General features: G+C 40.4%; 1 protein-coding gene across 4 annotated transcripts in view; it reads right to left on the reverse strand.

Moving 5' to 3' along the window:
* Nucleotides 1-9,443, reverse strand: part of PTBP2 (polypyrimidine tract binding protein 2) — an 82,378-nt gene extending 72,935 nt beyond the window's left edge. For 3 of the 4 annotated variants that reach the window (XM_047785227.1, XM_047785226.1, XM_047785225.1), the window contains exons 1-2: nucleotides 9,322-9,420; nucleotides 7,651-7,681 (exon numbers count right to left, since the gene is read on the reverse strand). In XM_047785227.1, the coding sequence (XP_047641183.1) occupies nucleotides 7,651-7,681; nucleotides 9,322-9,329 (39 nt within the window). In that variant the 5' untranslated portion in view covers nucleotides 9,330-9,420. Of the gene's footprint in view, nucleotides 1-7,650; nucleotides 7,682-9,321 lie in introns of all 4 variants that reach the window. The other variant, XM_047785228.1, reaches the window with a different exon arrangement.
* Nucleotides 9,444-15,361: the final 5,918 nt, after the last annotated feature.

Consider the following 15,361-nt stretch of genomic DNA (forward strand, 5'->3'; position numbering starts at 1 on the left):
AATCTTCATATTAAAAATTCTCAAATGTCCTTTCTTGTTTGATAGTCTTAGTGACCTAACCAAATACAAAGGACTCTAAAATCAATGAGAACCGAGTAACTACAGCACATTTATGAGGCTAATGAAAAATGAAATTTCAATTACCCCAAAGCTATAAAAATTGAATATTTTATATACAGTATATAAATCAGTTAATACTAATAGAAGACCTAGTTCATGGGAAATATTTCATGCAGTCACATCTAATCTTTAAAATTACTATACTCTCAATGAAACTAAAGTTAAGCATTCAAGTATCAAATAGACCCCAAAAAAATGAAATTATACTACTTAATAGTTCAAATACACCTAATGCCCAAAACTCTATGGAGTAAAAAGTAATAAAATATAAGAAAAGTACCTATGATGCATATGCATCAATTTTCTTTTTACACAGTTGTAACAAGATATAGAAATCATTAAAAACAGACCTCATATACAGAGGCAGTTCACAGAAACAGAAATAGTCAAAATTTTTAAATTCTCACTCATTTCAAAATATGAATTACAAAACTTTTTTACCCTAAAATTAGCAAATATTCTAAGTATTTATAAAACCCAGAATTGGTAAAGGTAAGGAAAAATAAGCACTCCCATACAGAGTTGTAGAAAACAAATTAGTAAGAATCCTTTGGTCATTGTAGGTTTCACAAAATTTTTTTTTTAACTTTATTTATTTATTTGTCTTTTTGCTATTTCTTTGGGCCACTCCCGTGGCATATGGAGGTTCCCAGGCTAGGGGTTGAATCAGAGCTGTAGCCACTGGCCTACGCCAGGGCCACAGCAACACGGGATCCGAGCCGTGTGTGCAACCTACACCACAGCTCACGGCAACGCCAGATCCTTAGTCCACTGAGCAAGGCCAGGGATCGAACCCGCAACCTCATGGTTCCTAGTTGGATTCGTTAACCACTGCGCCACGACAGGAACTCCAAATTTTTTAACTGTAAATTTCATTTGATACAGCATTTTTATTTCTATTTTTAATACGTCCACTTTTTAACTGCAAAGGGAATTAGACTAAAATGTTCATCAATGTGAAACCAAAGTGTTGTGTGTCAAGCAACTACACTGTGGTGCATCCACATACAAAGACTGAGGTACATCTCTAACTGCAGAGACCAGAGTATGTAATTAAAAAAAAAAAAAAAATGAACTTCTTTGGGGCAAGAAGTGGGGGAGGAGAACAGAGAGGGAGGAAGGAAAGAAAACACAGAGAACAATGATTTTCACGACCACTGGACATCAGACAATTGTGGACAATGATTCTTGAGAGTCAACAAGTGAGGTGATGGTCCCAGCTTACTCACTTGAGAAAAAGTCCAGGTCATGGCACAACTCAGACAGGGAAATCGGGTCAACTTTTGAAAACTCCCTGAGAACTAAAAAAGAGCCAAAGAATCCAAGGATACCAAAGCAACTAGACCTGGTATGGCAGGGCTCCAGAGTGCTGTACAGCGAGAACTCTGGAAATCTTCGGAGACTCCTCCCTGAGTATTCAATGCATGTGCATAACTATGTTAAGGGGAATGTAGAAGATACTTTTCTTGTTGTTTAAATCTTTTAAAAAGATAACTGGCTTTTAAACACAAAGAAAGCAGTGTAGAATTTATAACATGTGGGAGTAAAATGTCATAACAACAGTACTTGGACTAGGAAGGGAGAAGTACTCTAATATTCACAAAGCGTATGTAAAGTGGCATAAATACTACTGGAGGGAAGACTGCGGTAAATCAGAGATGTAGGCTTATAACAGCTACCAACGTAAGAAAATATATATGTAGGCCAATCAGCTAACCAGATAAAATGGATTTTTAAAACATACTCAATCCAAAAGAAAGCAGAAAAAAAAAGGAACAAAGAAAATAAGGGACAAACAGAAAACAAACAACAAAGTGGTACTTCTAAAACTAACCATGTCGGAGTTCCCGACGGAGCAGCCCAAGAAATGGCAAAAAGACAAAAAATAAATAAATAAAATAAAATAAAACTAACCATGTTAATATATATTAACACTGAATGCGCAGGGTCTTAATCAAAAGAGCGTATAAAACAGGATTTAAAAATCAAGTCTATTTTATGCCATCTACAAGACATACACTTTTTTTTTTTTTTTGGTCTTTTTAGGGCCACAGCCGCAGCATATGAAGGGAGATTCCCAGGCTAGGTAGGGGTTGAATCAGAGCTGCAGATGCTGGCCACAGCCCCAGTCACACCAGATCCGCACCGTGCCTATGACCTACACCACAGCTCACAGCAACGCTGGATCCTTAACCCACTGAGCGAGGCCAGAGATCAAACCTGCATCCTCATGGATACTGGTCAGATTCATTCCTGCTGAGCCACAATGGGAACTCCAAGAAATACACTTTAAATTTAAGGATACAAAAAGATTTAAAATAACTGAAAAAGATATAAAAACGGTCACTGCATAATAATAAAGAGATCAACAAATAAAGAGGACATAATAATTCTAAACATTTATGGACTAATGTCAGAAGAAACAAAAACTGGTAGATCTGCAAGGAAAAACAGACAAATGCACAAAATATAGGAGATTTCAATACTGTTTTCTCAACAAGTGACAGAACAACCATAGACATAAAATCAGGAAAAACAGATCTTGTGAGCAACAATATCAACAAACATAACCGGAACGTACAGAGCACATCGCCCAGTAACAGAATACACATCCCTATCAAGAGCACATAAAACTGACAGGATATATGATGTCTGAACCATAAAACAGTAAAACAAAATTACAAAGACTCAAGTGTTTGAAAATATGTCCTCTAGGCACAATGGAATTAAATCTAGAATAATAGAAAAATATATGGAAAATTCCAAATAGCTGGAAATTACATAACATTTCTCAATAACCCACAGGTCAAAGAAATTTAAAAATATAAGAATAAATTATATTAATAATAAAAACATAAGGATTATTTTGAGCTGAATGAAAAGTACACAAGTCAAATTTTGAGGGATGCCATAAGAGCAACACTTATATGAAAACACATAGCATTAAACCTCTGAATTAGAAAAGGTATCATGTCAATGACATCAACTTAAATGCTACCTAAGCAGGAAGAGAGCAAACTAAATACAAAGCAGAAAACTAAAACAGCAGAAATCAATAAAAGAGCTAACAGAAAAGAGAAAACTCAATGAAAGCAAAGGCTGAATTTTATATTTTTATTAATAAAATCGATAAAACTCTAGCCTGACTGACAATGAAAAAAAGAGAAAAGACACAAACTATCAATATCAGGAACGAGAAAGGCGCCATCACTACAGACTATACATATTAAAAATATAACAATATCATGAACAACCCTATGCAAATAAGTGCCAGCAACTTAGATGAAAGAGACTAAACCTATGGAAGACAAAATTACCAGGGCTCATTCAAGAAAAAATAGGTAATCTATCGGCACAATCCTGTATCCATGCAGTAAATTTAATATGTAGTTTAAAACCTCCCCACAAAGAAAATAAACACCAGGTCCACACAACTTCACTGGTGAACTATACCAAACATTTAAGAAAAAAATATCACTTAGGATATTTATTCTAGTATTGAACAAAGAATGCCTGCTCTCATCATTTAAACTGCTCTACAGATTCAAGTTAATTTCAATTAAATCCCAGCAGGCTATTGTGTAGAAACTGATTCATAAGAAAACGTAAAGAACCCGAAAAGTCAAAACAAATTTGAAAAACAGCAAAGTTCTACTTGATTTCAAGACTTCATATAAAACTATTGTAAGACGGTATGTTTTTGGCAATTAAACAAAAATGGGTCAATGGAAAAGAATACAGTATCATAGGTACATACTATTATTGATTTTTGACAAAGGTGTAAAGCCAATTCAATGGAGAAAGAATAGTCTTTTCAACAAATGGTGCTAGAAAAAGTGGATGTCCATATCCAACTCCCAAAAAAGTTGATTCATACACTGGACCGTACCAAAAAAATTAACTCAAAAAGACTTAAATACAAAACTAAAAACTATGAAACTTCTTTTAGAAGACAAAGGAGAGGAGTTCCTCGGTGGTGCAGTGGGTTAAGGATCCAGCATTGTCACTTCAGTGACTCAAGGCAACTGCTGTGGCATGGGTTCGATATCTGGCCTATGAACTTCCATAGGATGTGGGAGCGGCCAAAACAAAACAAAACAAAATTTAATTTAAAAAAACAAAGGAAAGATCTTTGTGACCTTGGGTTACACAAAGATGGTTTGTGACAAAGTGTAATCCAACACCCACCCTCTGCCAAAAAAAAACCACCTTGGTAAACTGAAGTTCGTCAGAATTAAAAACTACTGTTCCTCAAGCTACTTTGAGAGGGAGTTCCCATCGTGGCGCAGTGGTCCGGCGTGAGCTGTGGTGTAGGTTGCAGACGGGGCTCGGATCCTGCGTTGCTGTGGCTCTGGCGTAGGCCGGTGGCTACAGCTCCGATTCAACCCCTAGCCTGGGAACCTCCATATGCCGCGGGAGCGGCCCAAGAAATAGCAAAAAGACCCAGAAAAAAAAAAAAGATACTTTGAGAGAGTGCAAACGTAAGTGGCAGAAAATATTTCAAACCATTTATCTGATAGAGGATGGGTAACCAGAATGTAGACTTCTCAAAACTCAAAAGAAAAAAATCAATTTAAAATGTGGGCAAGAGATTTAAACAGACACTGCACCAAAGATGACACAGAAAATTTAAAAGCCCATGAAAAGATGTCCAATGCCACAGATGTTACAAAAATGTAAATTAAAACCACAAAGAGATTACTATTTCACATCCACTTTAATGTCTATAATCAAGAACAGGCACTAGAAAAGATACAGATGAAATCCCATACCCTGCTGGTAGGAATGTTAAAAGAGTATAACCAGTTTGGAAAATAGTTTGCAGTTTCTTAAAAAGTTAAACATATGCCAAACCATATGATCTAGCCATTCCAATCATAGGTATTTCCCCAAGAGAAATGAAAGCATATGTTCATAAAAAGACTTGCACAGGAATGTTCATACAAGCTTTATTTACAATAGCCCAAAACTGGAAACAACCCAAATATATATCAAGAGTTGAGTGGCAAATAAATTGCCTTATAACCATACAAGGTAATATTACTAAGCAACAAAAAAGAAGGAACTGATGCACAACATGAGTGAAATCCCAAAATAATTATGCTAAGTAGAATAACCCAGACAAAAAGAGGGTACATATTGTACGACTAAGTTTAAAATTCTAAAAATTGCGCATTAATCTATAGTGACAGAAAGCAGATCAGTGGTTACCGGGTGAAAGGCATGTGGAAGGGATATTTTGGGGAGCAATGGATATTCATTATCTTGATTTTATTAATGGTTTCATAGTTGTACACATGTCGAAATACTGTGTAACTTGAATACTTGCAGTTTATGTCAAATTATATCTCAATAAAGCTTTCTTTTTAAGGTAAGATGTAAGCCAACACACATGGCATGAATGCATTTGTAAGTAAGCAAGAATATTTATGTGTGGTAATTAATAAACTATTAATTTCAGGAAAAATGCAGTGAGATCTTTTTAACATAACTACCTATACCTAAGATATAGAACTGGAAATCAGGGAAAAATACTTTTCACTTTGAATTTTTTTTTAAAACATGTGCATGTATTACTTTTACCTTTTTTTTTTTTTTAATCTTTTTAGGGTCGCACCTGGAGGTTCCCAGGCTAGGGGGTCTAATCTGAGCTGTAGCTGCCAGCCTACACCACAGCCACAGAAACACCAGGTCCAAGCCGTGTCTGCAACCTACACCACAGCTCACAGCAGTGCTGGATCCTTAACCCACTGGGCAAAGCCAGGGATCGAACCTGCAACCTCATGGGTCCTAGTCGGATTTGTTTCCACCGCGCCACGCTAGGAACTCCTACTTTTACCTTTTAAAAAAATTTCATGAAAGCTTAATTACTTGTATATAGGTCTGATGCCAAAGCAAAAATTCTTAACCATTATCCTAGAAAATTAGATAAAACATAATTTTAGTTATTGAAAACTTTAAACAACAGACAAGATAAAGATTAGACATTGCTTTTATATCATTTCCTAATGTTTTCTCTTCATACTACTAACACAGAAAACCGGCACAGCCAATAAACCAAATCTGAACATCCTCTTCTGAGTCTTCTCATTTCTCTCTGGTCGTTCTGGGTCTTGTGAGTTCCTTCTCTCCTCATCCAATAATAGCTGACAATTCAGACTTGTATCATTTATTCTTTTAAAAACTTCACATCCAGGATAAGCTGTATAGCATAGGGAACTATATCCAATCACTTTTGATGGAACATGATATAAGATAGTAAGGGGAAAAGAATGTATATGTAGGATAACTGGGTCACTTTGCTGTACAGCGGAAATTGGCGGAACACTGAAATCAGCTGTAACAAAATAAACTTTAAAAAATAAAAAAACAAAAACTTCACTTTCAAGGGATATCTGTTTGGATGATAACTACAACATCTACATTTTGCACTCTCAACTTAAGAAAATCACTGCCAAATAAAAATAAATACATCTTCCCACAAAACTCATTATTTCTCCCCCAATCTATGTAACATGAACTTGGCAAATAAGCATGGACACGTTTCCAATTTACTAGATACAGAGAATGGAAAACAAGCAAGAAAATACAAAATAACCCAAGTTTTCCAATATCACACTGTTATGGATGAAACTTTAGGAATTCCAAAAATTAGCTGCAATAGTCAGCATCACTGGACTAGGCACCACAGCCTCTCAAGACTACGCACACTCGAAGGGGGGGAAACATCATTGCATCCAGCCAAGTATTTGAATACCAAGCTTGAAAGATGTTGTGCCAGGCCAAGCTTAGAAAATTTAAAAGATTTAAGACAAGGACCATGCCATCACAGGGCAGAAAGGCTTACAAACAAAAATTAAAATACACCACAATGTTAAAACATGCAAGGATGCAAGAAAATGAAAGGCCTATGCATTAGAATTGAGGTTTAAAGAATGGGTAGTCTTCCCGGCCACAGAGAGTGAGGAGGTGCCACACCATCTCCACCAGAAAGCCTATCTTCCCTTAATAGACACACAAACCAGCTCTTTAATTTCTGACTCAAATTTGAAGCCAACTGCCTAAACAAGTTTCCTTTCTTTTTAAAGATCAGGGTAACTTAATTCTAATGAGGCTTATTATTGGCAAAAATTTCTCATTGTAAGACGAAAAAGAGTGAAAAAAAATTGTGATTTAGCTCAAATCACTTATCTGTCCACTTAAAACCATAATTTCCCCTCAAAAAAAAAAAACTGTATCATTTTATATTCATAAGAAGCCATGTCTGAAAGTATTTTTTTAATTCCTTGACCACCTTTCATACCTGGTTTAGAATGTTACTCTCTCCAACTGCCTTTCTCGAAAATGTATGAATGTCGTCTGTTTAGGTTAAAACTATTTACCCAAGCCAACTTTAGAAAAAATACTCTGCACTTGAATTTTGAAAATTACAGTTTTTAAAAGTCAACAGAAAGCTTCTATCAATGATGATAATACATAAAGCAGATTGAGGAATCCAGTTTTCATTAGGTTTAAGCAATCTTTTCCTACCTTCACGCCAACTGCAACCTCAGTAACAATTCTGCAATGAAAAAAAAAAAAAGAAACAAGTCTCAACCTCTTGTTATTCCTCAAAAGAAACTTTTTAGGGTGGGTCATCATTCATAAACCTTGCACTCACGACGCAGATGGAAAACAACAAAAAGATGGTCAGTGATGTGTTACCAACCTGGCTTTCCAGAAATGACTTTCAAACGTGAGAGGAAACTCACTATACTTTTGCTATTTGTCAACACTTTAAACAGCAAAAAGAGCAAACTCCCGAAGCCTCTAACACCCTTTTTACCAAACTAGTTACACTTAGATTAGTACTTTAAAACTTAATTCAACTCTTCAGTGATTCTGATAGAATCAGGAAACATGAGTAATTCCAGAGCAAGTTTTACCATCCGAACCCATGTTGAGCTGGGGCAAGAGTGAATTTCTCTGGACTTAGGTTTCATCTGGAGAATGCTCTCTAGAGCATCTCGAGGATGACTTAAATTTTGTTAGTCTGTTAACTTTTACAGGATCTTCAGCTACTCTCTTTAAAAAACACCCAACCCCAGGCGCTTAAAATAAACTCGTATTTTACTCCTGACCCTTCAAGCACTGTCAACGAGCCCAATAAATGGACTTGTTGCAACGAGTTGACTACAGCTGTACTTTCGCCCTACAGGGGTGCCTCCTTCCTAACGAGTTAAATTATTAAGGGACTTTTCAGGTGTGGAGCGTTAAGCACCACGGAGAGCCTGGTCCGCATCACTGCCCAAAGCCCTGGCCTCACCTCGCTCGGCACTACCGCCGCTGTCAAAGATGCAGCGCGGCTGGGGCTTGGTGGAGTTGCTTTTTGTGGGTCCACAAACTGGTCAAAGTAGCCGAGAAGATGGCCCTCGTGTCGCCTATCTGCTCTGGTTTCTGCCATGGCTGGTGGCCTTGGCCCATGGGACTGATGCCGACCACAAACGCTTCGTTTTGTGCAGATGACTGAATTTCGCGGCCCCTCTGCCAAGCCTCGAAGGCTCGCAGGCCCCACAAGAAAGGCCTTTTTGCAGCCTCCCGCCCCCACCAGCCGACGCCAGTGAAAACAAAGGAGGGTGACATCTGCCCTCCCCCTCCTCCCGCCGCCGCGCGCCTCCCCGCCCCCCTTCGCCCGCGGCTCCCACTTCGCCTTCCCCGAGCTCCCGCCACCCGCATCTCCCTCCGCCAGGGCGAGGCCCGGGCGGCCGCGGGGGCCGGGGGCCCGCTCTCCTCCCCCGGGGCCCTCCCCCAGGCCTGCCCCCCCGGCCGCTACACGCGCTCCCCCCGGCGCCGCTCGCCCGGGGTTCGGGTCCCGGGTTACGGGCCGAAATGGCTCCGTGAGGGGGCAGGGCCGGGCCGGGCGTCCCGGGGCCCCCCACCTCAGCCCCCCGCCGCGCCGCCGGGGCCCGCTCCCTCCGCCGGGCCGTCGCCCCCGCCGCGGCCCCCACGCCCCCGGGGCCCACGAGCCCGCTTTCTGCCCGTTTTCCCGACCAGAGCCGCCGGGGGAAGCCCGGGGAGGGGTGTGTGCGATGGGGCGGGGGTTGGGTAACGGCAGCCCAGCCCAGGGAGGGGCCGCCGGAGGGTTTCGGTCGGACCCCGGGCCGGGCCGAGGGCGGGCCCCGCTCCCCTCTCACACACCTCCTCGCCGGCCCCGTTACCTACCCGTCCATTGCCGAACCGGACAAAGCTTCGCTCACAAGAACCGAGCCACGCAGCCGGCGAGACACACAAGCGGAGAGAAAATGGCGGCCAGGGCCCGACGGAAATTGCCGAAGGTGGCGGAGCGCACGGGGCAGCGCGCGGCGGCGGCGGCGGCGGAAAGAGCCGAGCGCGCCGGCGCCCGGCGGCGCGCGGCGAGCGGCGGGGCGCGGGGACGAGGGGGAGTGGGCGCCGCCGCCGTCGCCGCCTACGCGCCGCCGCGCGCCTGGGGTCCCCCCGCCCTCCGCGCTCTGCGCCCGGGCCTGCTGCTGGAGAGCGCGGCGTGCGCGCTCTTTCTAGCAGGTTCTTCGCCGAGATCCCTGTGGCCCTCCTTGGCGCTGCGGGTGGGACACCTCCGACCCCCCACGCCCGCTGCCCAGGACGTGGGAAGGGTGGTCTCCGGGCCGCAGGAATGCCCTCAGACAGCTTCCAAATCGGGTCGGGCCAAGGAAAAACGAATTTGTAGCTTTTTTCCAATGCCGTCTTCTATTTACAGACGGCTCCATCTCTAAATAAGCAAACCAAAAAAACCTTCATCCCATTAGCCAAGACCGCTGCTTAGCAGAAAATATTTCCAAAGCAGGTCAGGGCATCATCAGACCGGAACCTAGGCTTTTGCTTCCAGACACTTGAGCTTCCAAGTGGAGGAAGGTGGGGCTCTCAGGTCCATCGGTTGATGATGAGTGGGCACCTGTAGGAGATGGTCAGGGTACTTGGCTGGGAAAGAGCCGAGGTTGAGTGATTTATTAAAGAGTTGGTACAAAAAGTGCTACCTAGGAGCTACCTTTCGGGGGCTTGAAAGAGCAGGCGGGGATGGGAGTGGTAGTTCCATCTTCCCCATTGGGCAGAGATGGAAGAAACGTTAAAGTGAGCGACTCAAATTGATTGCCTTTTCTGTATCTCTCACAGTCTCCGTTTTAATAGCATATTGGACATTTTCTTTAACATGTTTTTACAGAGTCGTAACAAAGTTTGAAAAGGCATCCATTTTTGGAAAATTTGCTCAGTAGGTGACTCCTTTAACAGCAATTTTCTCTCTCCTCCACCCTTCACTCCCAACCACAACCCCCCCCCCCCAACACACACACACTTAATCTTGGGAAATGCAAAATATTCCCTTTGTCTATCCAGTTACTCTGGAAAGCTTCTCTGGGTTTTCCTGTATCTTCCTCAAACACACCTCTTATCCTTTATTATTTGGAACTTCACTGTATTAAATGGTATTTTCTGGATGATTCATAAAATTATGTTATTTTTTCAGTTGGGCAGACTTTGTAGAGCATCTTGGCCAAATGGAACTCTTCAAAGCCCTCAAATGTTAAAAATTCTTAATTTACTTGAGGGATTGACCTTTGACTCAGGATAGTAAAGGACCCATTATCAATGCCATTAATAATCACTGTTCACGCATTTGTGGCTTTGTCCCTGTATTTTCACTCAAGAATTAAATATGGAAGCTCCCAAAGGGCAGCAATTCTAGCAAAGACAAACTGTTCCATGAAGGGAAGGAAGCCTGTCCTTAGGTGGCAGAATAAATTAGAGTAGTCACAAAAACACGTTTTTCTTTCTTATTCTCCTAGTAAAAGTACAACACTGCAAACAATAGTCAATATGCCTACTTATTTAAACCATCTCTTTCTAGAAAAAAGCTAAGGTTCTTTACATAAAGTACTAGATGAAAGGAAGGGGAAGAGACAAAAGGACGAAATACAGCATAGAGTCAGGAGTGAGGCTGATGCAACAACATACATCACAAAAGCATGCTGCTTAAAGACAGTTAAATTTGAGCTCTTTTCATTTAGTAGCTGCGTGACACTAGGCATGTTCATTAACCTCTCCAGGACTAAATTTCACTTACCAAAAATAAAGAGTTTGGGGTTTTTGGGTTTTTTGTCTTCTCTCTTCTTAGGGCCACACTTGTGGCGCATGGAGGTTCTCAGGCTAGGGGTCCAATCAGAGCTGTAGCTGCCGGCTTACACCACAGTAACAGCAATGTGAGATCCCAGCTGGTCTGTGACCTACACTACAGCTCATGACCACACTGGATCCTCAATCCACTGAGTAAGGGCAGGAACTGAACCCACATCTTCATGGATACTAGTCGGGTTCATTAACCACTGAGCCATGACGGGAACTCCAGGGATTTTTTTTTTTTTTTTGAAATGAAAAATGAAAATAGGATTAAAATAGAACATTTTCATCCTTCATGGTTGTGAGACCTAAAAGCCTTACTAAATGTAAGGCGCCTCTCCAGCTCAGTGATGGGCTACACTAAATATTCGATAAAGCGTGCTATCATCATGTATCATTTGTGTTATTAAGTATTAGTATTCGCATGAGAAAGAATGGATCACAAATTTGGCTCTTGGATTTTTTTTATTAACAGCAACAATATTCATATAAATAAATCTATATAGAGATTTTCACAAAGGTTAAACATGTCACTAACATAATTAGATTGGCTGATATCTAGGGGACTAAATCTGGGAAAATGTCACAGATAAATTTCTAAAATCTCATCCAAATATAAATTTGTAGGATTTTATGAGTTAACCATGGGGTAGATTATTAATCTCAACATTAGCAGATGGTCAACCTTTATAATATATGACAAGATTATATTAGTGTTTATGGCTTCCTAACAAAATAAGGCAATAAAAAAGTGAAGTGCCTGTACAGTATTATTTTCTTACCCATATCTTTTTCCGGTATAATGATTTGTTCTTTCCCTTCTGAGTGGTAAATGTTTCGACCTTTTACAGAGATTTACATTTACGTGAACAATGATTAAATCTAAATTTCAGTGTATGCTAAGCCAAAATGAGGTCTAATATTGATGCAATAAAAACTGGAGAGAGGATCCTCGTTCACAATGTTTCGGTTTTCTTCCTAGCCTCGCTTCTCATCTGCTTATGTTCTAAAGATTTCCCTGAACGTTTTTTATGCTGTGTTTTCTTCTCGTGGGGAGAGGAAGTAGTAATAGAGTCAATTAGATAGTTCTGGGGGTATATATATTTTTGAGTAGCAGGGATAAATTAAAAATAGAAATATAAATTCAAAAGATAAAAAGTATATACAATATGCCCAGAAAGTAGACAGAAAGCAGATTAGTGGTTGCCCAGGGCTGAGAATAAAAATGGGGCATAACTAAATGGACACAAGTGTTCATTTTAGGCTAATGGGAATTTTCTAAAACTAAATTGTGACAGCTGTACAATATACTAAATATACCAAACTTCATTGTATTATATACTTAGTGCTGGGGAATTTCATAGTATGTAAATTATAAATAAAGCTCTTACAAAAAGAAAAAGCACGTATCTTTAACTCCTGCTCTACAGCTACTGGGCCCCATGTTCCAGAAGCCTACTAGTTTTAAGCACATTCTTTACATATATTCTGATGTCTAAATTGATTACATACACACATAGATTTTTTTTTTATTCCAAAGTAATAACTATGGTACACACTGTTCTGCAACTTATTTTTTAACTTAAAAATATATCTTAGGGAGTTCCCGTCGTGGCGCAGTGGTTAACGAATCTGACTAGGAACCATGAGGTTGCGGGTTCGGTCCCTGCCCTTGCTCAGTGGGTTAACGATCCGGCGTTGCCGTGAGCTGTGGTGTAGGTTGCAGACGCAGCTCAGATCCCGCGTTGCTATGGCTCTGGCGTAGGCTGGAGGCCATAGCTCCGATTGGACCCCTAGCCTGGGAACCTCCATATGCCTCGGGAGCGGCCCAAGAAATAGCAAAAAGACAAAAAAAAAAAAAAATATATATATATATATATCTTAGAGATCTGTCAGTAAGTACATTTAGAACTATCGCATTCCTTATATATGGCTATATAATATTCCACCAAATGTGATTCATGATTTATTTAACTAGATTTCATTGGTGAACATTTGGGTTGTCTCCAGTCTTGCTATTTACAAACAACTCTTCAATGATTATGCTTGTTTTTAAGTCATTTCCCACATGTGTGAATATATCTATCTGCTGGATAGATACTATAAATTAAATTGTTGGATAGAATGTATGTTTTAGTTTTAAAAGATGCTATCAAATTGCCTTCCAGGTCCTTGAGTCTTTGCGTGAAAATTTTTCCAATTCCCAGCATAAAAAGGGCTGATTTCTTCAATGTATAAAGAGTCCCTGAAAATAAACAAGTCAGAGGTTAACAACCAATTTTAAAAATGGGTAAAGCGAATGAATGGAATATGAACATTATAGAAAAGGAAAAAAATGTTCAGCCTCACCTATAATAAGAGACAGTACAAGTAAAACTACTAAGATACTCTTTTTCTCCTGTCAATACCTCCCTCCCTCCTCCACCTCTGGCACACATTGCACAAACTTCCTGAGTACTGAAAAAAAAAAGGATTCCTTCCTAAATTATTGGTGTGTAAAACCAGAATAGTAATACTTCTAGATATGCCAAATGTCAAGTGTGTTTCCTATGCATTTCTTTTTCTTTGGAATCTCCTGGAAGATGTATTTCCCAATGAAGGAAAACATGGATAAAGAGGATACGGGACCCAGGAAACCAGAGATCCAAGACATAGGAGAAATACATTAGATCCCAATGAAAGAAGGCGTAAGCCAGGAACTATACAGCTACACAGTTATTCAGCAATCCTTGGGTTTTGATGCAAGGTGAGACCGGAAGGCTCCAGGAAAGATGTCTCAAAGGGAAAACATGGAACTTATAGACCAAAATGTCAAACTATATTGGGCAGTTTCATAGTACTATTGGCAAGCTTGGGGGGAAAAAAAGAATAAAGGATTCATGGAAATTTTTTTTTTTTTTTGTCTTTTTGCTATTTCTTGGGCCGCTCCCGCAGCATATGGAGGTTCCCAGGCTAGGGGTCAATCGGAGCTGTAGCCACTGGCCTACACCAGAGCCACAGCAACGCGGGATCCGAGCCTCGTCTGCAACCTACACCACAGCTCACGGCAACGCCGGATCGTTAACCCACTGAGCAGGGGCAGGGACCGAACCCACAACCTCATGGTTCCTAGTCGGATTTGTTAACCACTGCGCCACGATGGGAACTCCTTCTTTTTTTTTGGAAATTTTTTTTGAATTTAGCTTCAACATAAATAAAAAATTGTAAGGAGATATAATCATGCACACTCTGGATCAGCTATAAAAATAGTCATCTTCATAAAAATGTGAGCACTGACTATTAATAAAATTAAGAATATGAAACAATTTCATGGGAAGATGGAAGAGAAGCATGGATGCGTGCATGTGTGTGTGTGATGGGAGTGTAAATTCTCACATTCCAAACCAGGTTAAGTCTACCAGTGATTGGTGAGAAAATAGCAATGAACATATTATTCAGAAGCATGGAGGTAAATACCAGGAAAATCAGAAGATTTGAAAGTGGTTGTTTCTGGGGCATAATACTTAGGGATAAGAAAAAGGTGAGACAGAAGTGTATAGTTTGGGTTTTGTTTATTTCATGATGAATCTTCCAGAACTATTTACTTTTTGAGCTTTGTGGATGTGTTACTTTGGTAAAAATAAATTTTACATTAAAAAAAGAGAAAGGATTAGATGGCAGTGAGCAAAGGACTGTCTTAGCACAAACATTGACTCTTTTGTATTCTGCAAAAGTGACTGCTTATCTACATGTTCACTGAAAAAAGCTCAGCATAGCTGGCTGTCTTTTCTATACTGTGCATATAATAAAGATTATTCTTGGAAGAGGACACAATAGTTTGAGTGGATCAGCGGTTTTTAGAATGATCATGCATCACGTACTAGGCTAGGGGAGAGAATGAGAAAAGTAAAGAAAAATATACAGAAAAGTAAAAGATGAAGAAAGTATTTTTTGTTTGTTTGTTTGTTTTGTTTTTTGTCTTTTTAGGGCCGCACCCACGGCATGTGGAGGTTCCCAGGCTAGGGGTTGAATCAGAACTGCATCCGCCAGCCTACACCACAGCCACAGCAATGCAGGATATGAGCCACATCTGCAAGCTGCACCACACCTCAAG

The sequence above is a fragment of the Phacochoerus africanus genome, chromosome 6 (genome assembly GCF_016906955.1).
Source record: "Phacochoerus africanus isolate WHEZ1 chromosome 6, ROS_Pafr_v1, whole genome shotgun sequence".
NCBI classification, from domain to species: Eukaryota; Metazoa; Chordata; class Mammalia; order Artiodactyla; family Suidae; genus Phacochoerus; species Phacochoerus africanus.